The sequence below is a fragment of the Drosophila mojavensis genome, unplaced genomic scaffold (assembly GCF_018153725.1).
Source record: "Drosophila mojavensis isolate 15081-1352.22 unplaced genomic scaffold, ASM1815372v1 contig_151, whole genome shotgun sequence".
Classification (NCBI taxonomy): Eukaryota; Metazoa; Arthropoda; class Insecta; order Diptera; family Drosophilidae; genus Drosophila; species Drosophila mojavensis.
Window position 1 is genome coordinate 1,123,219 of NW_025318684.1, and position 27,296 is coordinate 1,150,514.

General features: G+C 35.3%; 2 protein-coding genes across 21 annotated transcripts; one reads left to right on the top strand and one right to left on the bottom strand.

The window, feature by feature from the left end:
* Positions 1-714: 714 nt before the first annotated feature.
* Positions 715-27,130, bottom strand: LOC6585822 (glutamate receptor ionotropic, kainate 2). Of its 19 annotated transcripts, none has more exons than XM_044007138.1 (25): positions 27,024-27,129; positions 26,691-26,947; positions 24,573-24,986; positions 24,292-24,467; positions 23,515-23,568; positions 23,285-23,449; positions 22,781-22,933; positions 22,424-22,627; positions 22,160-22,363; positions 21,984-22,088; positions 21,320-21,577; positions 20,745-21,182; positions 20,040-20,237; positions 14,826-15,216; positions 9,963-10,006; positions 8,774-9,418; positions 8,329-8,424; positions 7,805-8,143; positions 6,576-6,660; positions 5,856-6,044; positions 4,341-4,577; positions 2,955-3,388; positions 2,557-2,674; positions 1,871-2,413; positions 715-1,537 (listed from the first exon to the last, which is right to left on the bottom strand). In XM_044007138.1, the coding sequence occupies exons 2-25, from the start codon at positions 26,887-26,889 to the stop codon at positions 912-914; spliced, it is 6,315 nt and encodes a 2,104-aa protein (XP_043863073.1). In that variant the 5' UTR covers positions 26,890-26,947; positions 27,024-27,129; the 3' UTR covers positions 715-911. The 19 variants fall into 19 exon arrangements, with proteins under 19 accessions (XP_043863073.1, XP_043863075.1, XP_043863072.1 ...); XM_044007140.1 differs by having other exon boundaries at positions 2,955-3,295; positions 7,805-8,146; XM_044007137.1 differs by having other exon boundaries at positions 7,805-8,146.
* Positions 11,825-13,204, top strand: LOC6585823 (ADP-ribosylation factor-like protein 4C). Of its 2 annotated transcripts, XM_002011413.4 has the most exons (5): positions 11,825-11,949; positions 12,009-12,128; positions 12,191-12,288; positions 12,436-12,538; positions 12,592-13,204. In XM_002011413.4, the coding sequence occupies exons 1-5, from the start codon at positions 11,896-11,898 to the stop codon at positions 13,096-13,098; spliced, it is 882 nt and encodes a 293-aa protein (XP_002011449.1). In that variant the 5' UTR covers positions 11,825-11,895; the 3' UTR covers positions 13,099-13,204. The 2 variants fall into 2 exon arrangements, with proteins under 2 accessions (XP_002011449.1, XP_032588901.1); XM_032733010.1 differs by lacking the exon at positions 11,825-11,949 and having other exon boundaries at positions 12,037-12,128; positions 12,181-12,288.
* Positions 27,131-27,296: the final 166 nt, after the last annotated feature.

Genomic DNA, 27,296 nt, shown 5'->3' on the forward strand with positions numbered 1-27,296 from the left:
AGTAGTTGAATTGCTGAAATTAAGTAGTAGTACAAACTGTAAGAATAATGGTCGAAATTTTAGTAATAGCAGTAGAAATTATAGTAAAAGCAATAGTATATGTAGATGAAACTTAAAAATAGAAGTAGACCTATGTCTATACATACTACAAATATAAGGGAAGTACTTGTTCCAGTAGTAGATTTAGTTGTAGCAGTAGTTTTTTATAGCCTGAACCTACTGAAAATGGGAAAATGTGTAATAGTTTTATTAATATTGATGTACATATGTTTGTGACAGACCCCATATATGAATATTTACACTTGGACGATAAATATATGTCGGGAAGGTAATGACAAATAGCCTTATAGGCTGTACTACTCCACTTTGACTGCACTGACAGAGCAGACATACCAGTTGCGCTCTTTCTTTAAGCCAGTACACGAATTCTAATGATAAGTTCTGTATTGATGCACGAATCAGACAATATAAGGGTAAGCCTTTGAGCTTTCATATGAGAGTAAATTCTTCACACTTGGCATATGAGGAAAGAAGCTAATAAATATTCTTTAAGATAAGTAAATATGATTTTTTGACAATTTATATGGTAAGATGGAATCATTGCCACAGCAGACTTGATGAGTTTACCGACTACCTACATGAGTAAGCATAACTACATCGGTATAATAATATGCGCATATTAACATTAACCAAGGTAAATGGAATTTAGACAAATTAATTTTTTAAACGTTTAATTGAAAAGTTTAATGTTTTTCATAATTATATATTATCGCTTAATAGACGCTAAAAAACAAACGCAATCAATCAACCAATAATGAACAGAAATATTAATCTCGTATATATGCGCTAACAATCAGTTGAGCATGTCGTAAATCGAAATCGGAAATCAAAATTTAATTAGATCGATATATTCAGAAGTCAGAATATGGCAGACTTTCTGTTGCAGCAACTGGCACTGTTTTTGGATAGTAGGCACTCTGCTGGATATTGTTTGATCCTTTGTTCCAGCCCCGAGCGCAGTTGTTAAAGCTTTGATTGCCACCATTCATCATTTTTTGAGATCCAGCATTATGCGACGTATGCGATCCATAAGTAGGCGATGAAATCGGCGATCGACCCTCACGGCCATCAGTACCAGCAGACAGGAAAGGAGTTGGAGACACATTTTGCACACCTCTATAGACTGGCTGTTTGTTAACATTGAGAAGCCGTTGATTTCTCTGATCCGATGATTCCTGAAACTTCGATAGCTTATCGAAAGACAATGGGGACGGACTAAAGTTGACCTGTGGTCCCGACTGCTGCGAGCCGGATAGCACCTTTTGATAACTAGTTGGATTATATAGCTGCTGTTTGGGTGGCACTGAATTGTAAAGACCAGATTTTTGATTCGCTACGGGGAAGCTATTATATGGTGGTGGTTCATATGCCTTTGAGGAATAGTCGATTGGCTTTGGTGAGCTCTGGAAGTTAGGTGTTGACAGGACAGGCGGAGGTGCATAGCTGGCCAAAGATATTTCCTTAGGTACGTACAAGCCTATAAGAGAGGTGAGAAATAAAAATAAGTTAATTATATACATATAATATGCATACCCTTTCAACATTCATTTTATATATGTAAATACAAAACACATTTTAAAAGTACGGTCATATTTCATATTAACGAATAATTAGAGTTATAGCAGAAAGGTGATCCGATAAGAAAAGTACTCAACGCCTAACTGAAATTTTGGAATATGAAGCAAGGAAAAAAACAACTTCTGTTCAATGGTTTTTAAATTTTAATCATTACAAATAATGATCTTAGGATCAGGGCTATACATATATCTTAACAGCACGACACAAATCGGGGAACACTTTTCATCCATGCCTTTGTTTGTCGCTCCGTCGATTATATGATTAATTGAATCTCTTGACGTATTCAAACGTTGGAACTGCGATTGTTTCTTATCATTTGGAAATTCGCGTTGGTCTTTTTGAATTGGGTCAGGTTCTCTTAGAGATTGCTGCTCGAATGAGAATATTAATTCCCGTACATTAACTGATTCACCAACTTCTTCAGCACTACTCCCTTGTCCGGCCACAGGTTCTTCAACTTCTGGATGTTTGGTTGGCGTTATATTGAGTGCGCTCATATTTCTGTTACATTTACCCAGAGGCAAATTGAAATTTGATTTCAGATTTAGTTGTTTCATTTGCTGTTGCATAAAGCTTTGCTGAAATTGTTCTAGCTGCAGTAGTCTCTTGTGAATGTCATCATTTAAATTAAATTCAGGATGATGAAATTGGGCATTCATTCCATAAGCCTCGGGACCAAGAAGTATCTGATCGTTGCCGTAATAATATTGTGTACCTAGATCCTGAATATTCTGATTTATGAATTCCTGTTGTTCTTGGGTTTGATAATAATACTCTGAAATATTTAGATTTTACATTGACTATAAAAGCAAATTTGTTTCTAGAAAAATAATAGAATTTTTCAACTAAAAGCCTAGGCATTTGAATCTAAGAAAATATATTTTTTTAGCATTTACACTTTTAAAGATCTTTTTTTACCTCTTGGTAGTTCGACGTTGCGACCTCCCCAGCCTTGAGCAACACTTGGCTTATATGCCAGTTCTCTTTGTGGATTGGAGGGCTGAATCGGCTGACTCTTGGCTTGAGAATCAAGCGACTGGAATATAGGAGAGATTACTTTTAGTTGTTTGTAAATTTAAAAAAAGTGAAAGAGTGAAATGCGTTTAAATAGAAATTGAAAGCTAAATTAAGTTAGTCGATTCGATTCTATGATTATAGTTCTATATTGTTTTTAGTAAGGAAGGAATACTAAATTATATATTTTTTGAGGAAATATAAATATAGCAAATATTTAAGTGAATAATACCTTCTTTAAGTGCTACAACTTTATACGTATAACGTATATATAAGATTATATAAGATTTTTAGATACCTACACTTTTATACGAATCCTGAGTATAGTTCGATTGGTTGACATATGAGGCCGGCAAAGGTGAATCGGTAAAGTCTTGAGTGAAATGCACAGGTGATGGCTGGGTGGCAATGGGTGTCGGGCTTCTGTATTGTGATTGATCCAAAAATGCGGTGCTTGCCGAACCGGTTTGTAAAGCCGCCTCCCACGGGGATTTGACCACCTGAACGCCAGGCTTTGAGTATTTCTCAATTAGTTGATCCTGATGCAGATTTAATTGGACACGATGCTTGCCAGCATCGGAATACGCTGGCACGATGCTTGGTGATGCAGCAGCCGGTCTATTGACCTGATATTGTTGATAATCTGGAATACCAGATGGACTGTGAATTCCGGCATTTGTCTCATCGACTACCCAATTGTCAGCCTTTCTCCGACGTTTCGCAAAGAGCTCAGCTCCTTAATGATTTGCCAAATCACGGCGATTTCAGTTTTTGGTTTAAATTTATAATTATTATAATTGAGCAGCAAGCAGGCCAAGGCGATTGGCGGTTGTAAAAGCATGTTAAATAAAGGAAAGTTATTATTTCAGTTAATTTAGAACATTTTTCATTTTAATACTATAGAACTTTATTATACCTGAGCACTAAGTCAAATTTTTATTTCCATATAATCCCATAAAGCTATTCGATAATCGATCACTAAGTCAAAGTTTTCAAAATAGAAATCCAAAGCAAATATTAATATTATTCTGATAAGCTGTTTCCTTTCCTTCGATATGTCCAAAATTTAAACTAAATCGGAAAATCCATACCTCTTTTAAATTTACATTAAAAAAAAAGTGATAATTTTCTATAACGAGGATCAGATTGATCTATAATTTAAACATGCTGCATTCCAAAACAAGTTGGAAAGTTACATTCCTTCCTGACATTTGGTTCAGGTTGATGTGAAGTTATTGTGCCTAAGGTGAGTGGTTGGTACAAAAAGGATTTCCGAGCAAAGAGCTCATAAACTTATGGTCATTCGTGTTCATTCCAAGATTCCAAGAGAATTGTGAGATTTCATTACAATTTTCTATCACGCTGGCGTCTAGTGCACGATAATACACTTACTGACTGACTTTTTGAGTAGCCATCATGAGTCACTATATTCGCCTGATATGGCTGCAATCTATTCAGAAGCCTGCCAACTAAAAGGCTAGTACCGAAATTATTAGATCGCTCAAAACGTTGAATCGAGACCGGAGGAGACTATTTTGAATACATTCACTTGAGTTTATCAGTATAAAGGTCCATTCGTTTTATCTACTTTAGTCAGTCTCCTTGATTTTGGAAAGCATCTTGTGGAAATGGCAAACCCTATACATAATAAAATATCAAAAATACTGTATGTTTGTATAGTTAATTACCTCGACCTTTATGCAGTTGCAACGCAGTGATTAGCTCAGCACAATTGTCGGGCGATAAAAGGCCCGATTCAATGTTGATCGATTCTTTTAATGAATTATAGTCACGCATTTGTCCACGTGGATTCATGACTAGTTTTAATGGCATTTTATCCAGCTTGATTAGTTCCGGCTGCAGCGAATTATCTTCCGCATTTTCTTTGCTTAAAGAGCGCGTTTCGATGATATCTTCATCTTCTCCTATTTACAATATATATATATATACAATATATACATACATATATATTGAATATACATATAAATTACAGTAGGAGAAAATGATTATATTAGTTATACTATACTATGAATTAAATCTGTTAACTGAAGCTGGAGAATAATTTAAATTAAATAAAACAACTAGTTAAAGCTTAGCGATTAATAAAAAAGTAGACGGTTAATATATACTATACTTATTGTACTCAAACATATTTAATGTATTAAAATAAATGTATACATTCATAGATTTGTGGATTTTTTTAATATTGTCATATTTAAAGTATTTATATTTGAATTAAATTACAAGTACGATGGCTCTAGTCGAGACTGCTCGACTAAAAGGTACCCTGAACCCCGTAAACTGATATTCTGACCATTCTGCACATCTTTTATGCACCCCTTCATACACATGCATCCTCACGCACATATATGCACGCGCTCTGATAACTACGCTGTAAACAGGGAATAATTTGGGGCGAAGGGGGCGTGGTATCCAAAGTCTGTAAATTACAAAATCTGCGTATTTATCAAATGTAAATACACAGTAAACCTGAAATCTCGCGATCCAATTGAATATTGAATTGAATAAACGAAATAAATCTATAGATAAAATCGATAAAAAGAAATCGGGTTAGTTATCGACAAAATACAAAACTCATACTGCGTATGGTATACACGAGTATGCATGCAAAACTTCTAATTTCTTTAGTTCTTATATCTTCTGAGATCTAGGCGTTCATACGGACGGCTCAAGACCATATATGCGAAATACCATACATAAAGATTGAAGGCTTTCAACCTCCATTTCCAGGAAAAAAATGCAATTACCCGACACATACATGTATGCAGATAGAACTAATTTTTGATGGAGAAACCAAAAAGAGCAGCAGAGCATTTGCAATTTAAAGAAGCCTATAAAGCTTTTGAAAACCTGCATAATATATTGCACTCATACATATGAAATGCATGTATTATTAATAATTACGAGCATTTAAAAAATATATTCAGTTTCAGGTTCCTCTCATTTCGCATAGTATAGATAAAATAATTTGCTTAAAATGTAAAATGCGATTAAAACAAAAAACGAGGAAATCCTTCAACTTAAAAGTCGGTTCAAATATTTACACTCTCCAGGTTTCACCTTAAGTCATTTTCAGAAAATGTTACCTAGTGTTGATGTTTCAGTTACATACCTGTGAAGTACCTTTACATATAAATAATATATACATGCATCCAACAAATACCTATATTCTTTGTTTTTACCTTGACCACAACCTTCGTGAACCCATTTAACTGAGCGTTTCTTTCGATTCACATACATTGTTTGACCCTTAGAAGTTTGATTGCTTATATCGCTCAATGAATGCGAAATTCGGCGAGCAAGCTCAACTTGGTCCTCCACAGTGGGATGCAGTGTTGGCGAATAAAATGCTGATGAGGCATATAGTTTTCCTATTTTGAACAAATTGAAGGCAAATTCAAACAGATTGACGCAAAATACAAACATATATATAGGATGAAAAGGCGATACGTAATCCTTTCCACGTATAATACTTCCTTATATACATATAATTAATGCATAAGCGCACTGTCGTTAACAGTAAATAAATATATACGATGATTAGATCTGATTAATAATAACGAAATATCGTGGTTTTTTATTAGAGGAGTGATCTCATACAAGATCAAGCGTCAAGGTATTTTCCGATCAAGCTTGCTCGGAAAATTATATTTCTGAATTCTTGGTTAGTATTTGATTTGCTTATTGTTTTGTTTGTTTTGCTGCAGCAATGAGCATAGCTCGAACGAGAAAGGCGTTTCAATTGGGTCATTGTATATATATATATATATATATATATATATATATATATATATATATATATATAATATATAGATATATAATATATAGATATTTATTTATTTAATTTTTACGTATCACCTTTTAAAATCATATTTTGACTTTTTTTGGTCGGAATTACTTACGGTTCTTGGGCAATATTTGTGGCGCATCTGTCGCTGGAGTAAATATTTTTCGCAAATCAACTGTCCTCGATATGTTGCACGATTCCTATATTTTGATAACATACACATACATATTTTTTGTGTTCTCTAGGCTAAAACTCGAAATATCATTCATTTTATGTAGATGTATCTGCAGATTAATTTGTATCTATCTATCTAGCATTTATATGAAGTGTAGATATCTTGTCCCAATCTATCCAAAAAGGTCTACGTACATTTTGCTTCTTCCACAGTTTCCGGCTTAATTCGAGCAAAATTTGCTTCTTACTTTCGTCGTAACAATCACTGGGTCGAAACCCTCTTTTCCTTTCGATTACGCAGTTTCTCGATCTATCCAAGTCAGTTAAATTATACGTTTGGCCTAGGCCCTTATTAGTTTTTGGAAAATCTTGTTGCATTGTTCTCCACAACAAAAAGAAAACAATTTCAACTCGTAAAACGCCTTTGATGCGAATAAAATGTATTTTTCTAGACGAATCATTCCATTTACATACACACATATTTTTCTTTGTATATGCAAAATAGTTGTACATATGTACATACATACATATATATGAATAGATAGCTCTCTTAAATGCTAATTATAGAGATCCAATAGTGCGATACACACACATATCAATATACATATGTATACACTCTCAGAGAATACATGCATATATAATCCTATGTACTTAATATGTAGCTATACATAATTGATTTCAATATACGTATTTCGTGCTCTTCATGTACGAGATCATTGGGCAAATGGCCAGATGAGAGAATATTCTTATACCTATAGTATTTAACATGCGGGTATATTATATGAAGTGCCATCCCCATTGGGTATATGATATATAATATATCTGTTCAGTTATCAATTTTTATATCAATTAGAGGCGCTATCAAGTAAAAATCAAAAAGGTACCTATACATATGTATGAATACAGTAAATAAATGTAATAACCAAAGCTGCATGGCGATGCCTTTGTGGACGTGACATTGAGAAAGAAAAAACCCAACCGAATTATTTTAAAGTTATGACGTTTTGTACTAGCTTTTTAGATAGATCTAGATATATCCTATGTCTTTCGTGGTCGCTTTCATTAAATGTTCTTAGACGGTGAGCAATAGACATTTTTGCATTATTACAAAAATTGGTATCGTGTATCCGAAACGATTTAGCTGATTTTAAATGCCATAATGTCACCTACCTGAAATTTATTTGAATCTTCTTGGCGTTGGAACATGTTTGTACTGCATCGATCCTGCTTGATTGTGGGCTCTATCTCCTCGGTGTATTGACGGGGACTTTGAGGATGTGGCTGTGGCTGTTGTTGCACATACTTTTGCCGTTGCAGTTCCTGTTCCTTCAGTTGATTTTCCGCAATCAATTTTTGGGCTAACAATTGTTGCTGCTGAATCTGATTGGCCAACTCTTTCTGTTTTTGTATTAGTTGAAGTTCCTGTTCCTTAAGTTGTGCTATTTTCTCCTGAGCTTTAATGTTAATGTCAATATCAGATATTATGTTTTCGATTTGATTATTAATGTCCTTCTGAAAACGATAATCAAAAAAAAAATTTATTAAAAAAACGGACCAGCAAAAAACTGTATAAGAGAATTTTAAAATAAATATAATATTATAAGTACATAATACTTACATATGAACTGGCTTGTATACATTGTTTTTTTTTTCTTTTTAATGTATTTACCTCTAGTTAAATAATGTATACGTACATTTGATTTAACGGCATTCTCATCCTGACTTATTGTTGATTCAGCAGCCACTTCCGATTGTTCCGGAATATTGGATTGACCTTTTTCATCTTTAATCTATTGATAAAAACAATGTTTATTAGTCAAGACATGTGTATGTGAGATCAGAAATCATAGCTTCCATATAAATAAAGCAGTTCCGCTCGGTTTTAATATATGCACAAACATTTTACACCGTACAACAAGCGATTTTGTGACTAGATTTAAGGGATATTATTTAGTAAGCATGTTGTTTCCCGTAGTTTTACAAGCTGTTTAGCCAAGCCCAAAATTGAATAGTATTGAAAATTGAATGAATGCAGCAAATGAATACCCTACAATTATGTATGCTTGTAAACAATTTACGAAAATCATTTTGCGTCAATTTTTGTAAACAATGTTTAGAGATAAATAAAATCGTTTATACTTCTTCTGTCTTGGTCGCGATTTTCAAGTCTTCACCATCGTCATCATCTTCATCATCGTCACTTTCTTCTTGTTCTTCTTCAGCCTCTCCCTCTTCTTCTTCTGCTTCTTCTACTACTACAACTCCTTCCCTGAATTCACAGTCGTCTTTGGCAGCAGCTTCATTCGCTGTTTCTTTGGCGCTGCTTGGGGCATCCGCATTGGGATTTGATACGGTTATTTGCTTCTCTGTTTCGATATCCTCTTCTTTTTTGGGTGAGACGACAACTGTTGTTGTTGTAGCTGACGTCTTGATTTCCTTATCAGAAGCATCAGCTGGATCCGGCTCATTTTTGGCAACAACAATTGTTGTTGTCGTTGCAGTTGCCGAAGCGCTTTCCTTGTCTGGAGCATCAGCAGATTCGTTCTCCTTCTTGGTTACACCAACTGTTGTAGTTGTTGTTTCGCTTTCTGTTTCAGTTTGGGGATCTGCTTCAAGTTCTTCATCTGGTTTAGCGTTCTCGTTTTTGATTACAACGACTGTTGTTGTTGTAGTTGTTTTCTGGTCATTTTCAACAACACTCTCTTCGGTCCTTTCCAGGACTCTTTCACCTGCATCGTCCATAACAACTTCCGGTTGTTCACTTTTGGTTTCATTTGCACTTGTCTTAATTTTTAAAATAACAAAAAACAATAACAAATTACATATGGCATATATATATATTTATACATATATGTATAGCATAAGAGCAAGCATTCTGCATATAAAGCAAGCAGCATTATCATCATAGCCGCCATCATCATCACCATCTGTAAGTCGAAGTCTTTTATAAAGCTCGCGCGTATATTGAAGGCAGCAGGCCTTGAACCCTTGAAGAACTTATATTTTAACAATATTTTGTTATTTTCTGCATACACAAGAATGAACACAGCGGGCTGCAGTGTGGGCTTACTATGGGAACCTAATTGCTTAGTAAATGAAAGTCTCAGAACGTGATAATAACGTTCAAAGGTGTACATTTGTCAAAGTACAAGTCATTAGTTACTGAACACAACATGGGGTGGTCGAATTATAATAATAATCTATATTCTATAAAATACATATAAATCTGTATTTTCAATGGATTCAGATTATAATTATGTTACATGCCTAAATTAGAAACTTTCAGTGTTAAGAATATGTCTGCAGAATTGTTTTGTTTTGCACTTACCTCGACTTCAGAATCCATTTTCAGTAAAATCAAAGTAGGTTGATCTATGGAAAAGAAATTCAATAGAAATATTATTATTAGAATGCTCTGACCTATATTTTGCTCTATTTTTTTTACCAATTTCTCTTTTTCATAAACCTTCTGCTATCTGCTTCTATCCAATCATTCTTAACTCCACTTGAAAACACACATAAACACGCGCTCTGCTAACTCCGGTGCGGAATCTGCGTTTGGTCTGCAGTGTGGGAACTTAATTGTAGAATGAACCCTCTTGTAGTAGGACTTTCTACATGCATACATATACATACATCAATTTTCGAAAGCAAAATTAAAATTCATGTTTTGTATTTGCGGAAAGGCGTTGTATTCGATATGCATACAGTGCAAAATCTACAGGGGAAACCTAAAATATGTATCTAGCTTCAACAGTATTCAAATTACGACGTAAATATTAAATATATATATATTTATATCTATGCATATGCATACATTAAATGAAGATTCTATTATCAAAATCATTACATAACTCACTGATTATTTGTATGCATATATTTTTTTAAATATTTTAGTCACAAGTTAAAAAGGACACTTTTTTAATATAGAGAAGACAGCTATGGTTCATTCAGCTTACCACTTCCAATTCTTATGAATGAAAAATTGCAAACAGAACAGCGCGCTGCAAAATCGAAAATTCAATTATCGGTCTACACTTGTATAAGATAACAATAAAATTAAAATGCCGTCCAGACTAAAATAATAACCTCGAATGAATAAAATCTACATATCATCTACACACATGCAGGCACGCATGTGTATGTGTATTCTGTTCGATTTGAAGAATATGAGTGCACAATATGTTTCGCGTCCACACACTGTTCATAGTGTCCACATTCTATTTATTTTTAATACTGCCAAGTTCCTTCCCATCAACAATATATATGTATGCAGTTTTTGTATATGTATATACATATATGTATATATACGTAACTATGTATGAATGTTTCATGTACATATGTACAGATATATACATTTATACATATATACATACGTTTATATACGAACAGTCCGCTATAAAAAGAAATGTACGTACAAATATACACATGTGCATATGTATCTATGGCAGAATTGTACAAATACATACTTTTATTTTGATGTATGTACATTATCCAAATATACACTTGTACATATGTCTATACATGCTCCGATTTTAAGCAGCTGCGCAAACTATGTATGCCCCGAATGTTTATGTTATTAGAAATTTACATATGTATACTAAATCAAGCATTTAAAGAATCATTGAGTCTTGTCGTCATACTCTTCATTAATGGAGTTATATGTCTATATGAAAGATATGTCTGTATACTTTAAGGAGCTTGAACTTTTATTTTTAGCACACAAGTAAGGAAACTAGCATTTTGCAAACTTTTCAAACAATAATTTAATTATTTAGAAATAGTTAAAATATATATCAATATTAAGACATTCAGATATAACATTACTTTAAAAATGTTTTTTTACCACTATATATTTTAAACTACTGAGAACAATTTCCGTTACGTGTACTTTAACAGCTGTAACTCGCTTTAATATCCGTATGCTAGCATACTCATATAGCAATCGATGTTTGCTGTTGCTAACATTTTTTGTTATTAGTTTCCAATAGTTACAACAAATAAATAAACTATACATATTATTAGATATAAGTAAAAAAATTAATATTTTATTTTAAACTTTTTTTGTGTTTATCCATTTAGAAATATTACATGCAAAAATATGGAAAAATACAAATATCGATTACATTGCAATTTATCGATAGCTCCACACAAATTTTTGTGATGAGGAATATAAATTGCTACGATCTGATATATCGATACAATAATCAGCACCCCTAAGTAAAACTGTGGTAACAATAATGTAAGAAAAACAAGAAAAAATGGGGGCAACGATAGTAAAAAATGGAAATTTATTGGATGCATTGCCTACACAGGTAGCCGCACACTGTCGTTCAACTATTAACAAATGGTTAAGCTAAATATGTAATTACAGGGAACATTACACGTTGTAATGCTGGGCTTGGATTCTGCTGGGAAAACAACAGCATTATACAGACTTAAGTTCGATCAGTATCTAAACACAGTTCCCACTATCGGATTTAATTGCGAAAAAGTACGCATTACGATTTGAGAAATGGAAGAAAGGTCAAATTAATTAAGTTCAGCTGTTTGCAGGTGCAGGGTACCTTGGGCAAAGCGAAGGGAGTTCACTTTCTCGTTTGGGATGTGGGCGGACAAGAAAAGCTTCGGCCGCTTTGGCGGAGTTACACTCGGTAGGTAAAACAGATGTTTACTATCAAAGTGCATACGCACATACAGTTGTGTATATATATATATATATACTCGGTTAAAATGTAAACGCTTCAATCAATTTATTATATTATATTTGTACTTTAAATCAATATTGAATAATTATCTAGCTGCACTGATGGTATTCTATTCGTTGTGGATTCGGTTGATACGGAACGTATGGAAGAGGCAAAAATGGAATTAATGCGTACAGCCAAATGTCCTGATAACCAGGTCTGTATTTGATTTGAAGCTTAATTAATTTAATTTAATTTAATTGATTTTAGGGTGTTCCTGTGCTGATTTTGGCGAATAAACAGGATCTACCAAGTGCATGCTGTCCCAAGCAACTTGAGAATCTTTTAGGGTTACATGAGTTACACTATCCAATATTGAATCTATCAAGTACATCCACCTCGACTTCAACTGGCAACATTGCAGGCTTTGCCACATCAAACCAAAGCTATACTGATCATGGCACAACTTCACTAACTGATGTAAATAAGGACACTGATAATAGTCACGTAAGAAGTAAAGATAATTTCCAGCTTGATTCTAAAAGCACTTCCTCCCACGCGGATTCTAAATGCAAGGGCTCCAGTTCACCAGCCGCGCTGAACAATCCACAACAGCAACTCACAGTTAAACACCCTAATTTAAATGTCAAGGGTTGGTACATACAGCCGGCTTGTGCTATAACTGGCGAAGGGCTGCAAGAAGGATTGGATGCTTTATACGACATGATTTTAAAGAGACGTAAAATTAGTAAGTCCCATAAAAAGAATAAACGGTAATATTGCCTTCTGTTTTAGCATCGTAGAATATTAAGTCTGCTTAGCACAATTAATTAAATGTACACGCACTTAACAAAAATAAAAATATCGAATATGTACAAATTTACGGCAGCTTTTGTGATTCATATTTTAGGAAGAGGAAAGAAAGACTTCAACATGCTGACTGTGAACCTGAAAACAATTTGCAATATACTTAAAAATTGTAAAACAAAAAAAAGTGGATATTTCTGTTTTCTCGATACGCTCACTTGAGTGCGGATATGGGGCATATAGTATCCCAAAAAGTAGTTTGCAGATCCGATATGTATGTATTTGTGATATTTAATATTTAACATGCAACAAACACTCTTACTTGGGAGCCTTGCTATTGTAAAACTATGTATATATAATATATATATGTAATATATATATATATGTATATACTAACCTTACAGGACAATTCAAAATTTCGAAAGCGGGAAAAGTAAGACGATATTTCAATATATGATCTGGAATCAAAAATTAGATCCACTCAAAATATGTAACGGCCAAATATGATATATGTATATATATTTATTTTCGATTTTAGTCTCAATACAAAAGGAGATTTCCCTAAAGTAGATACACATGTATTTATGTAAATGTAAGTACACAAAACTTTACTTTAAAAGCCTTAATCTTTATTTTCCGTATCTGTCTCAATTAAAATAGTTATAATGAACGCCCATGTTCGGCATTGTTACATTAGTTGGCACATAAGTAGACCCTGGAGCACACTTGAGACAGTCACGTTTCAGTGCCGGCCTTTGCTTAGACTTTGATCCCTGGCAGTGCATAGCGAAGCGCAGCTCTTCGGCCATTTCCGAGCATAACGATTGATTGTCTGTATGCAAATTTTTCTTCGAATTCCAACAGAATTCGAATATCGCTACCACCACAGCAAGCGCTAAACCACAAAGTAGAACAACGAAAACACCGCCTAAAAAGTAACAACAAATATATGTGAGATATCAAAAAACATATAAATTTATGTGTATATGTATGCATATATACTTTGGAACTAGAGTCATAAATACACATGAAAATATACATATATACAAATAAATGTTATATATGTATGTGTAGAGTTGCAGTGTAGGAGGGTCGGTCTACTCTGATCATAAATACCTGTACCTGGAAATCAGGGTATAATGGTTTTGTTGAAATGTATGTAACAGGCAGAAGGAGGCGTGGCAGACCCCATAGAGTATATATATTCATAACCAGGGCAACGAGCTGAGCCGATTTAGCCCTGTCCGTCCGTCTGTCCGACAGTCCGTATGTTTGAGCGCGTCTATCTCAGAATATATACATATTTATGTATGTGCTAGAACCTTGAACAGCACCTCATCCATAAATTTGAAAAAGGCGTTGTGCGTTGGCAAATGCACGTATTTTAATGATACAATCACAATCTAAAAGAAAGTCCATCCACAAGAAAATTTATTTAGCAATTAAGTTCCCATAATAAGCCCACACTGCAGCCCATGCTAGTTTATACATACGTGTGTGCCTATGTGTGCCTGTGCGTGTGTGTGTTTCTTGTGTAAGCAGAAAGACGCGAAAAATGGTTGAAATAGCTATTGCTCGAAGGGTTCAGGGGATCTCGTAGTCGAGCAGTCTCGACTAGAGCTTTATTACTTGTTTCTCTTGTTTTTTTTGTTTTTTTTTTTAATACGTAATATGTATACAGACAAATACATACGTACCAATATTTTCGACACCTAATGCATTTGCTTTCGATTCCTTGCTTTTATCATCTCTGTTACAGACATCGCCCGTATTTTTCCACCATTTGTCATAGAGTATTTGAATAATGCCTTTCTCTTGCAGTTCCAATATAGCTAATGAGATTTTATCCCGCCATGGGGAGCCCTTTGGCGTTGCAATGCCATAGCCTTTCGAGTCAAGCAGCCCTCCTATTTGAGTTAAATTACAATCTCGCTGAACTGCGTAGTCCAACATTGTTGACTCCATTAGAAAAGCATAATTGCCCTCCATCACTCGCTTGATGCCATCCTCGTACGTTTTCACAAATACGGAGGTCTTCCGGTTTTCCATGTATCGCCACATTTTTTGGTATATCCCAATTTTCGAGTCCTGTTAGATAAATGCAATACATCGATAAAAGTCTTTTCTACACAATTTAAATTGATATTAAAATTTCATATAACAACAGCATAACAAGAAAATTGGAATAAGTTCTTCAGTAAGCCCGACTTAGCCATGCAAAAATATTCTTGTATTCATATGTATGTATGCAAATATATACACTAGTAATTAAAAGTTGTAAGAAAGCTTTAGTCAAGACTGATAATGCACACATACGCACGCACATACTAGCATACGCCACATGAGCAGTGCTGTCAACTTTTCCGGGCAAGAAAATCCAAAATTACCCCATCAAGGCTGCTAGAAGCGGCACTAACCAGAGAAGCGGCTAGATCAAGTTCAAGAATTGCCTGATATGTAGCCATTGCAGTTTTTAAGGTATAAAAGTATATATATTCTTGATCAGGGCGTCGAGCTGAGTCGATTTAGCCCGGTCCGTCAGTCTGCCCCTCCGTATGCCCGTATGTATGAACTCGTTGATCTAAGAAGATATAAGAGCTAGAGACTTGATTATACCCTGAACCCATTGAAAATGGGAAATCAGGGTAAAACGTTTTGTTAAAAGTATAAAACAGGCAGAAGGAGGCGTGGCAGACCCCACAAAGTACAGTCGACTCTCGTTATTTCGAAATTCAAGGGACTCTTAAAATATTTCGAATTATCGAATGTTTGAAATATTAAATGGTTCGAAATTTTAAGAGAAAATAAATAAAACTTCGAATTATCAAGGGTTTTAATTTAACGTAATGTACATATGTTCAAATTAATTAAGTTTTATAAAGAACTCATTTATACGGGTTTGCTTCGAAGCACATTGCTTCTGCTCAGACTTTTCAATAATTTTTTTAAAGACAAAAAGTGCCTGATATGCTGTTTCATCAGTTTCGTTTTGTAGACAAAAGCTTTGTAAGTTATCCAATGAGGCTCTTGCTACCTTAACTGACACCGTTGCCAAAGGTTCTGATGTATCGCCTTCATCTTCATCGATGCTCTTTTCATTCGTATCTGTCGCAGATAAAATTTCGTCATCGGTTAGGGATCCTGAAATATCCACTTGAACATAGTCTTTTGCAACTTGGCTTTTCTTCTCACCTCCTTCTACTTTTCCAATAAGTTTCTTCTTTTCAGCAATCGTCAAACTTTTATACTTTTTAGGACTCATTTAATAAAAAATTTTAATATGTGTACTAACGAAGCGATTCGTGCGGAAGCGAGTATCAAAATGTCCCCATGTTTTATGCGTAACACACAACCACGCACAGTATAGTTAGTTTCAGGGGAGTCCCAAAATTCAAATTCAAAGTTCTTACTAACACACCAAGAAACTTCACAAATTCGAATTGTCGAGTGTTTAACCATATGAGTACGAATTACCGCGTCTTAGCAATGATTTTTTAGTTCGAATTACTGAGTGCATAAAATTATGCAATAACAAGAGTCGACTGTATATACATTTCTGATCAGGGCGACGAGCTGAGTCGATTTGGCCCTGTCCGTCTGTCCGTACGTATGTATGAACGTGTCGATCTCAGAAGATATAAGAGCTAGAGACACGCGCATATCGAGTTTTTCCCGATATTTTATTATCGATTAAAATCCGTATCGAAAGCTAGTTATTTAATTATATCTCCTACTCCTTTAGAGCTTCCAAATTATAAATGTAGACTTATATGTATTTTATACAATTTCGGTTTTTGCTAAAAATTACCCCCCACCTCTCAAATATTTGAAAAAGGCGTATCTAAAATACTAGAGACTTGTGCTTTGACAAATACATGCATATCCATATTATAATCATAATCTCAAAGTTTCATGAAGATCGTATGTCCACAAAAGAAAGTAATTAAACAATTAAGTTCTCATAGTAAGCGCACACTGCAGCCCATGCGTGCTTAGGCGTGGGTGCTTGTGTGCGTGTATGTGTGTGTGTATGCGTGTGTGTGTCTGTGTGTGCATATACGAATTTATTGAAATATCAGTTGCTTGGAGGGTTCAGGGGATCTCGTAGTCGAGCAGTTTCGACTAGAACTTTTTTACTTGCTATGAATTATATTATTATTCGAAAATTGACTCAATAAAATCAATTTTCTCCTCGGCAGTGTACGAACTGTTTGTGCCAATAATATTAAAGTACTTTGGAGACACTTTAAATAATGCTGATTTGATTTTAGATTACAATTTTTCCCGAAATTGGCAGTTGAAAAAAAAAAACGTTTTTGCAGAATAACTATCTTTATAAAACTTTCAGAACGTCATATTAATGAAATAATAAAATTGAAATGTTTACATTTGTTAAAGCACAAGTTTCTTATATTTGAAGTACGCATTTTGCATATTTTGTGGAAACGCGGTGGATTTGGAGGTGGATTAGTATAGAAATTATATAAAGTTAATAACAAAATCTTTAATCCTTAAAATAAAAACGAATCGTTATAACTACGCTCAAGGGACCGAAGATTGTACGTCGCTATACCCGGGGGACGCTTAAACCAGAAAGAGCAAAAACACAATTCATTCACATCTCATCAGTAATTTAGTAGCTAAGTATTGCTCAAATAATGTAGAAAATTGTGTTTTTCCCGATTTGCCACGCCCCTACTGGGCGTAGACATATAATAATTTCATAAATCTTTATAGAATTTTAACATTAGCTCACGTGCAAAATTTTTACTTTCTAGTGTTAAAATTCTTGAATATACAGTTTTTTCCGCCATAGCTTTTGATCTTGGTGGGAGGATCGGGAAAATCTTAACACTTTATAAATCGAAGAATCGAAGATTGTGTTCCAAGTTTCAAGTTTTTAGCTTTAATAGCGTCAAACTAAACTGCGTTCATACACACAGACGGACTCTCTCTCTCTCTCTCTCTCTCTCTCTCTCTGTCTCTCTCTCTGTCTCTCTCTCTCTCTCTGTCTCTCTCTGTCTGTCTCTGCCTGTCTCTCTCTCTCTATCTATCTCTCTATCTATCTCTCTCTCTCTCACTCTCTCTCTCTCTCTCTCTCTCTCTGTCTCTCTCTCTCTCTGTCTCTCTCTGTCTCTCTCTGTCTGTCTCAGCCTGTCTCTCTCTCTCTGTCTCTCTCTGCCTGTCTCTCTCTCTCTCTCTATCTATCTCTCTATCTATCTCTATCTCTCTCTCTCTCTCTCTCTCTCTCTCTCTCTCTCTCTCTCTATCTATCTATCTATCTTAGCAGCATTTGTGTCGCTGCTACGCACACAAGTAAGGGTACTGATAATTGATAAATACATACATATGTATATACTTTTCTAGCAACGTCTTTTAATGCATAAAACTTTTGTCATTATTTCACTTTTTTCCGGCACGTCGTAATAGCCGGTAAATGACTGAAAAATATTAAAAATATCGTCGGGATAAACGGATTGTCGTTAAAAATGGAACTGTTTAGTATGCATATGCCATCATGCTCAAAATGCATGTTATGCCTTAAGTGCAAGGAATATTATCTGGACCAAATGTATAATCCTAACTGAATATATTGGGTAGTCTAAAAAGTTTTTTCGTATTTTGCCAATAGATGTCGTTGGCGTCGTATATCTCCAGTGCTACCAATCACATTGTGTACACATTGTGGTGTTCGATTGGTAGCACTTTAAGCTTCGATTGCCAAAAAAAAAAAATGTAATTCAAAGAATTTGAAAAAAGTTACAGCTGTTCAAAAATGAGTGAAAATAAAGAAGAAATTCGCTATATTTTGAAATTTTTGTATAAAAAAGGGAAGAATGCCACGCAAGCCACTAATGAAATTTGTGATGTTTACGGTGACGATGCTCTATCAGTTCGTGTAGCACAACAATGGTTCGCACGCTTCCGTTCAGGAAATTTCGATGTGAAAGATGCACCTCGCTCTGGTCGACCAATCTTTGAAAAAGTCGATGAAATTATGGAAAGGATTGACCAAGACCGTCACATAAGCAGCCATGACATCGCAAATGAACTAAACATTCATCATCAAACGGTTCTGAACCATTTAGAAAAGGCTGGCTACAAAAAAAAGCTCGATGTATGGATACCACATGAATTGTCTGTGAAAAATTTATTGGACAGAATTAACATTTGCGATTCTTTGCTGAAACGAAATGAAATCGAACCATTTCTGAAGAGAATGGTAACAGGAGACGAAAAATGGATCAAATACGACAATAATGTGCGAAAAAGATCATGGTGCAAGAGTGGTGAAGCTCAACAAATGGTCGCAAAGCCAGGATTGACGGCTCGAAAGGTAATGCTGTGTGTTTGGTGGGATTGGAAAGGAATAATCCACTATGAGCTGCTTCAGCCTGGTCAAACGATTGATTCGACACTTTACTGTGGACAACTGATGAGATTGAAGCAAGCAATCGAAAAAAACGGCCAGAACTGATCAACAGAAAGGGCATCGTATTCCATCAGGACAACGCCAGACCACACACATCTTTGATGACCCGGCAAACACTGAGAGAGCTTGGCTGGGAAGTTTTAATGCATCCACCATATAGCCCTGACCTTGCACCTTCGGACTACCATTTATTTCGGTCAATGCAGAACTCCCTTAACGGAGTAAAGTTGGCTTCAAGAGAAGCCTGTGAAAATCACTTGAAGCAGTTTTTCAAAGAGAAACCACGAAAGTTTTACACGAATGGAATTATGTCTCTAGTGGAAAAATGGCAAAAGGTGGTCGACCAAAATGGTGCATATTTGATTTAATAAAGTTTATTATAAATATTTAAAAATATGATTTGAAGTTTCATTACAAATACGAAAAGACTTTTTAGACTACCCAATATAAAGTGATATATGTATATATGAATATTCACCCTGAAGAACGTCATTGTTGATCCGCCCTCCAAAGTGCCATACTGAATTTCCGTTTGGTCGGCCAAATCAGCGGCACTCTCGATTGGTGTTATCATTCGTTCGACTGTCAAAAATGCAGCTAAATTTGCAGTGTATGACGAGATTATGATCAAACAGAAGAAAAACCAGCAGCCGCCAACAATGCGTGTCGATGTTGCCTGAAACATTACAAAAGGGCAAGATATAACATATGCACAATTAACTGAATGATTTGAACGATTTGAACTATTGTGTTATCCGAATGTCGATGTACCGGAAAGACAGTTACTTATGTCTACTTTACAGTAGAATCCAGCTCAAGGCTAAAAAATACATAACAAAAATTGTTGTCACACGACTGAAGTAGTTTCCAAATCCGAATATATATAGGGAGTACACATAGAGAGTATTATGTGATCCGATTCCAACAAAATAAACACTGAAGACGGATATGTAATAAAGGCGCTACCCATATCATATTGAGCCTTCTAATTCTGCATTCATCTCGATTACTTCTAGCAAATCCCACAAGACCTTACGTTGCCATACTTTGTAGGCTTTAGGTTGAAGCATATCTTTGAACCTGATTCTACATGGGCAACGATGTACATTTTTGCAATACTGCGCTTCTAAACTATGTAATATGGATGGGGCAGATGGTAGTTAGTAGTTGGTGATATTCATACCCTGGGATAGAGATCGGCCCCTTGCTGCATAAGAGCGCCGATTGCAAACCAAAAGCTATTTTTCAGTGTGAAACTATTCTGTACGGTCTCTAGTTCCAAAGTATCATCAGAATCTGAGTTATCGCCAAGATCGACATCAATGACATCGTTAGCATCATTTTTATCATCGTTTTTATGTGTTCCATTATTGGTAGGGTTTTCAATGAATTTTAGTTCGAAATGGTCATAAGCATTATTCGCTTTACGAATTTTCCGTAGCATATGATCACAGGCCATGGTGCAAGCGGGCTTCGATCGTACCCACTCCATTGGCGATAGTCGTGCTACTATCCAGATACACATGGATACTAGAATGTACCCAAATGCTATATAAAACCAGATTTCGATAGCGAGCGGATTCATAAATGAGAAAAACTTGGTTTGTGCACGATCTGAAATCTGCAAATGGATAATGTAACTTAAATTAAATATATAAGAGTAAAGAAACCATTATTTCAATACATTGACCCATTGAGGACAGGGGAATACAATTATTAATATATACATATGTAGATATATGCAAGTACAATGCTTACCTTCGGGTTCAGTCCAGATCCTTGCCTTAAGAACGTTCCCGTTATGAACCAAAAACTGTTTGATATCGAAAATTGATTCTCAACGATATCAGTATCCCTATAGCATGGATGCGGATTTTTCCATTCATATGGTGAAAATCGAGCCATCACAAATAGCGCGAATGATACTAATATATAAGCAGCTAGCACATACAACCATATCTCGATTGCCAATGGGTTCATAAAGGAAAACAGTCGTGTGGGTTGACTGGTTGGCACCTAAGGATAGTGATCAAGGGCCTTTAATCAATATAATGAAAAGCTAAACTTCAAGAAAATAAAAATATATATAAATTTGTATACATATGTATAGCTATGTACAAAACATATATGCAATTATTGCCCAGCGACGTGACAAAATAACTAACAAGAAAATTGTAGTCGGACGCAACCGACTCCATTATACTCGCTCACAGCTGAGCGTCCTCTTTTCCTTCGCACGTGTCAGACCATAGACGACCGACGCGCGAAAGTCTTGACCTTGATGCCGGATAAAACCAATATTCTCTTCACTTCATAATTGGGAACACTAGCCCATACGTGCATATACAGTATATTGATAGCAATAGCTACATATTAAATTTGGGCAAGTATTTCGGACCTGAATGATATAAATGATTATTACCTTGAATAGAATGCCAATGCCGAGATTCATAAATGGCTTAGTAAAGTCAATTACACTTTCTCTTGCATAGTTAATGGTCATCGAAGCCACGGCCAGATCAGCGCGCTATAAATTTGATTAGGTGTTATTATTATTAAAGTGCATATTTTGATATACAAATATAGAGATCTTCTTGCCCTTTCCATTAACTCCTGAACGATGCCATTCCAAGAGTTCGTTTCTGGTATGTACACCCCATACATATTATCGGGCACGAGTTCGATTTTATATTGAAAACCAACTTGTTGTGCTATGGCCTTCAGTAGATCAATGCAGAAGCCCTCAAATCTAGCGTTTCCCGTTATGTTTGCATCCTCCTTGACCATGACATACGGACGTTCCTTGAAGCTCGCAAACAGTAAATATTACGTTGAAAATGTATGCGTATATTTTGGACATACCTCTCTCGTCATTACAATCAGCGTTATATTTGCAATATTGGAGTCGTAAAATGCCGTTGGGTCGGAAATATTAACGCCTACATCTGGCTGCCAAAAGCCCACCTTTTGTATTACCTCTTGCTTTAATTTGAGTATGTCGATTTTAAATTTGTTCCTTCGCCCTTCAATGAAGTTCACTTTCCCAGTCAACCCATCAACTGCTGCCTGTAAGCAAAAACCGAAATTCTATAAAAATAAACAATAAGTATAATTTTAAAACTGATTTATGATAAGGACAGACGGACGGGCAGACAGCCGGACAGTGCTAAGTCGACAGAATATACAAAATGACAATTATAACTCAAATTGCTCACATACCGAATTTATGTAGTTATAGAGCGAAAGTCCGTCACTCCAAACTCTGTCTGAGTTACACGAAAGATTCTTAAAGGTTAATGTGTGACTGCTATCTAGTTGTTTGAGTCCGTGGGCAAAGGCGTAAACTGAGTCAAACATCAGCGCAGATTCTGTCTGAAATAGTACATGGTAAACAAGTAAGTTGATGCAACGAACTAAATAATACTCTATCTAAAAGGAGCCTTCTAGTCTGTACACCTCGAAAAATACACTCATGAATGCTGCCCACTCTGCAGAGGACACATATAAAGTTTCTACTGATGACTTCCCTGCTGACTTACATTTAATTAAAGAAGCTATATAAGGCATTAATTAATTTGTTTTGATTTTACATGGTTCCAACATTATATATAATAATATAATATATAAAAGTGTCTCATTTCTTATAAAAATGCAAAAATCATCAAAAATTATTAATCAAGTGGCAAACAACAGAGTTTCAATACCTAACTGTACCTAACTTACCTGTATGTACGGGACCCCATTGATCAAATCTAGCCCGCTGTGCTGTAGTTTCTGCATCTGATCAATTATATCCTGATAACGCTTACTTCCGACATCAACTAATCGAAAAGCTGTTATATTGACGCTGTTGTATCGGAAATCCTCCAGATCATAGGTCTCCAAGTCCTAGACACAGATACAGAGATACTCAAAATTCTTGATCTAAGATATCTTGATCTAATGATACTCACGAAGGTGGTAAACATATAATGATATCGATGGTCGTTCATTTGCAGCTGCAAAATCTGTAATTGAGAACCGTTCAGAGCAGAGTGTAAATCAATATATATATATAATCATTTATATACATGCATAGATTTAAAATGTATAATAAAATGTAAACATTATTCCCGAAATCTATTAGGATGGGACATGCCACATATACATGTATATGCTAGCTACAAATAGTTTTACCAATTTCAAAATCCAAAACTCTTTTTTGTTTTTTAGCATAAGACAGAGCCCGGAGTGCCGCATCACATTTAGATTATGTATCATTGATCTGTCTTTCCGTAGGAACGTTTTCCTACCGTAACCTATGAGAAATGACAGGTACTGACTTCATTAACTGATCATTTTCGACGATATAACGACCAACGTCGCTGAAGTACTTTGGGATTCACACAACAATATATTAAATTTTTCCCGAGGTCTTTTAAATTCACTTCAACTTAAAAATTTTAATTTTGAAATATCTCCATTTGTTTCCTCAAGGGATTTAGGATTGGGCTTTAGAAAAAGCAATTATTTCAATTTCAAGAACAATATACAAAGTTTTGGAAATAGCAGAGCCGTGCTCTAGTCTTCAAATGAATCTGATAAAATGTCATGTCATTTGGAAGCTCAATTATGGCAAAATTTAGTTTAAAATAGTTTATAGCAGCATCTACTCATAGAACACACATATATGTACTAGAATAATAACAGTATATACAAAAGCAAATAATAGATAGAATAATCTTTCGTACTGATCGAAAAAATTTTTTGATATTAGTTGGATTTGTGTCAACTATTATTTTGTAAATTTCCTTTTGGCGTATTGCACGTAAAACTTGACGATAAGTCTCCGGATTTGCTTGCCTTATATACATTTCGGTTCTCATCTCTGCGGATGAATGAATAAGGTCCTGTTGTTTGAAAAGTCCTGCAAAAATATAAAACTAAGATATAAAAATTTCGAAAACATTCGGATATTTACCGTATTTAGCAAATGTTCTCATGTTTATATATGAATAAGATTGTTATTTACCGTAATCTTCTTCGTAAATAATAGCGACTTTAGTCCAGTTGAGATACATCATTAGATCACGGTAGGCCAAATTCATGATGTTTTGAGAAGGATATAGGTTAATCGAGAATTCTTTGACACTAACTTCTAGATCGATGCGAGCTTCAATGTGAGGTATATCGAATGCTTCGCAAATTGATTGCACATGACTCGCTAGCAATGGATCGCTTGGACCGAATATGGCCTGAACACCAGCTTCCAATTGCCGACAGACCTTCTTCGTAGTCCGAAAAGAATCATCGCGGGGCACGTATTCGATATCATACACCAGCTGTGTATTGGGCAGAAGTATTTTTTCTTTATTTATGCGATAAATCGCATATTTAAAGGCCGATTCGACACTACCTTCTCGTTCGTCCTCCGTAAAAATTGCACCTAAAATTTGCGACAATTGAGGAACAATGATATTATCACGTTGTCAGTTAAAATACAAAAAAACTATTTAAAACAAGTAAGAACGTTGCAGTCGGGCGTTACCGACAGCGGAATACTCATTCACATCCCATCAACAATTTAGTAGCTAAGTTTCGCTCTAATACTGTAGAAAATATGATTCCCGATTTGCCACGCCCCTACTGAGCGAAGACACCTCATATTTGGTCACTTTTTAGAACAAGCTAACGGTACACTAACTACAAAATTTGAATGCTTACGCTTACGGCGTAAAAATTATTTTTGGATCATCGATAGAGGAGCTTACTAGTAACTCAACTATACAAATTTGCTTTCTAGCTATTATACTTTAGGAGATATGCACATTTTCGGTTTGCCACGCCCCCTTTGGGCGGACATATATCCGTCGAAGCATTTTGGTCTTGGGTGCGCTGCCCGAGTATATATACCAAATTTGAGGTCTCTAGCATTAATAGTGTCCAAAATACATATAGCAGAATTGAAAAATCACTGTATCTTCAGGTCCGATTTGCCACGCCCCTAAAGGGCGTAGACATATAATTTATTCTTTTAGCTTTAAAACTCTAGGAGATACAGTATTATCCGATTTGCCACGCCCCCAATGGGCGTAGATATATTCGCCATAGCTCGTAATCATGGGTAGTCGATGCGGATCTACATTCCAAATTTCAGCTTTCTAGCGCGGACGGACAGTAAGACGGACATTGCACAAAACCAATATACTAATTCAGTTTCGTGAATGAGTATAATAAATTATAGTGATGTTTGATATGATTAACTTTATATGATTTGGTCACATTTTAAAAACTTATTGCAATGATAATTTAAAAACGCACCCATTCAAATATGCATTCAAATTAATAACAAGTAAGAACGCTCTAGTCGAGACTGCCTGACTACGAGATCCCCTGAACCCTTCGAGCAACTGATATTTGCACACACAAGCACGCCTTGGCTGCAGTGGTGGCTTACTATGGGAACTTAACTGTTCAATAACTTTTCTTGTGAATGTACTTTTTTCATGAAACTTTCAGATTATGAATATAACATAGATATGCAAAGCATAAGTCTCTAGTATTTGAAATACAAATGTGAGGGTGAGGGGGTGAATTAGGGGTGGGGGGGTAAATTTTGACAAAAATCGAAAATGTATAAAATGCATATAAGTATACATATAAAATTTGGACTCTAGCTTTAAAGATGTAGGAAATATAATTTTATAAATGATTTTCGATACGGTTTTTTATCGATAAAAAATAACGGGCTGAGTTATCGTTTTTTTGTGATAAACTTGATATCCGCGCTGTATATACGAACATTTTGAAGTCTCTAGCTCTTACATCTTCTGAAATCGACGCGTTCATACATACGGACAGACGAACGGACAGACAGACGAACAAGGCCAAATCGACTCAGCTCGTCGAGCTGATCAAGAATATATATGCTCTGTGGTGTCAGCCACGCCTCCTTCTGCCTGTTACATACTTTTCACAAAACCATTATACCCTGATTTCCCATTTTCAATGGGTTCAGGATATAAAAAGAAGATATTAACAAAATATTGGCTTATTATTAAATTTTAATTCGGTGAATAAAAGTAAATTCATAAATGAAGTTACCAATTCCAAAATAATCAAATACCCTAACAAATTAACGTGAACCTACCGACTCGTATTACAGGTGGCAAGGCATTTGCTACCAGAACCATGGAAAACAAAGCCAAGTGCACGATGGTATACAGTCCGAAGGAGCGCTTCCATCGTATTGTCTCCTTTGACGCTGGTGTGCCACGTTTCAATGACCGCAATCGCTTGCAACAAGAACAACAGTCGCTCAAATTGTACACGCACATACTATAATACATATTGCATATTGTTTAGTATGCCCTCTGATTTCGATTGCATTTATTTAAAAGAAATGCGCTGTATTTCATAAACGGGATCAATAAAATATATGCTTATATACGCGAATATATTTCTATTGTATATTTGTACATACATATATAGTTTGAGCAACGAGAATTCTATATGTGTACCCACGACTGCCACAACTAGTTTATATTTACCAAGCTTTCACATGGCTTCGAGCCTTTACATGCATTTGCAAAGAGCATGCGCTAAAGCTCTACCCACTCGTTCAGGCAGAAGGTTGACTAAGCCATTATTATCGAAGCACCGATTAAAATCGATGCTTGTTCTAAGTTGGGGGGGGAAGGAAACCTTTTCAAATACACGGCGTATATCTCAATATTCCATATATATATCAATATAT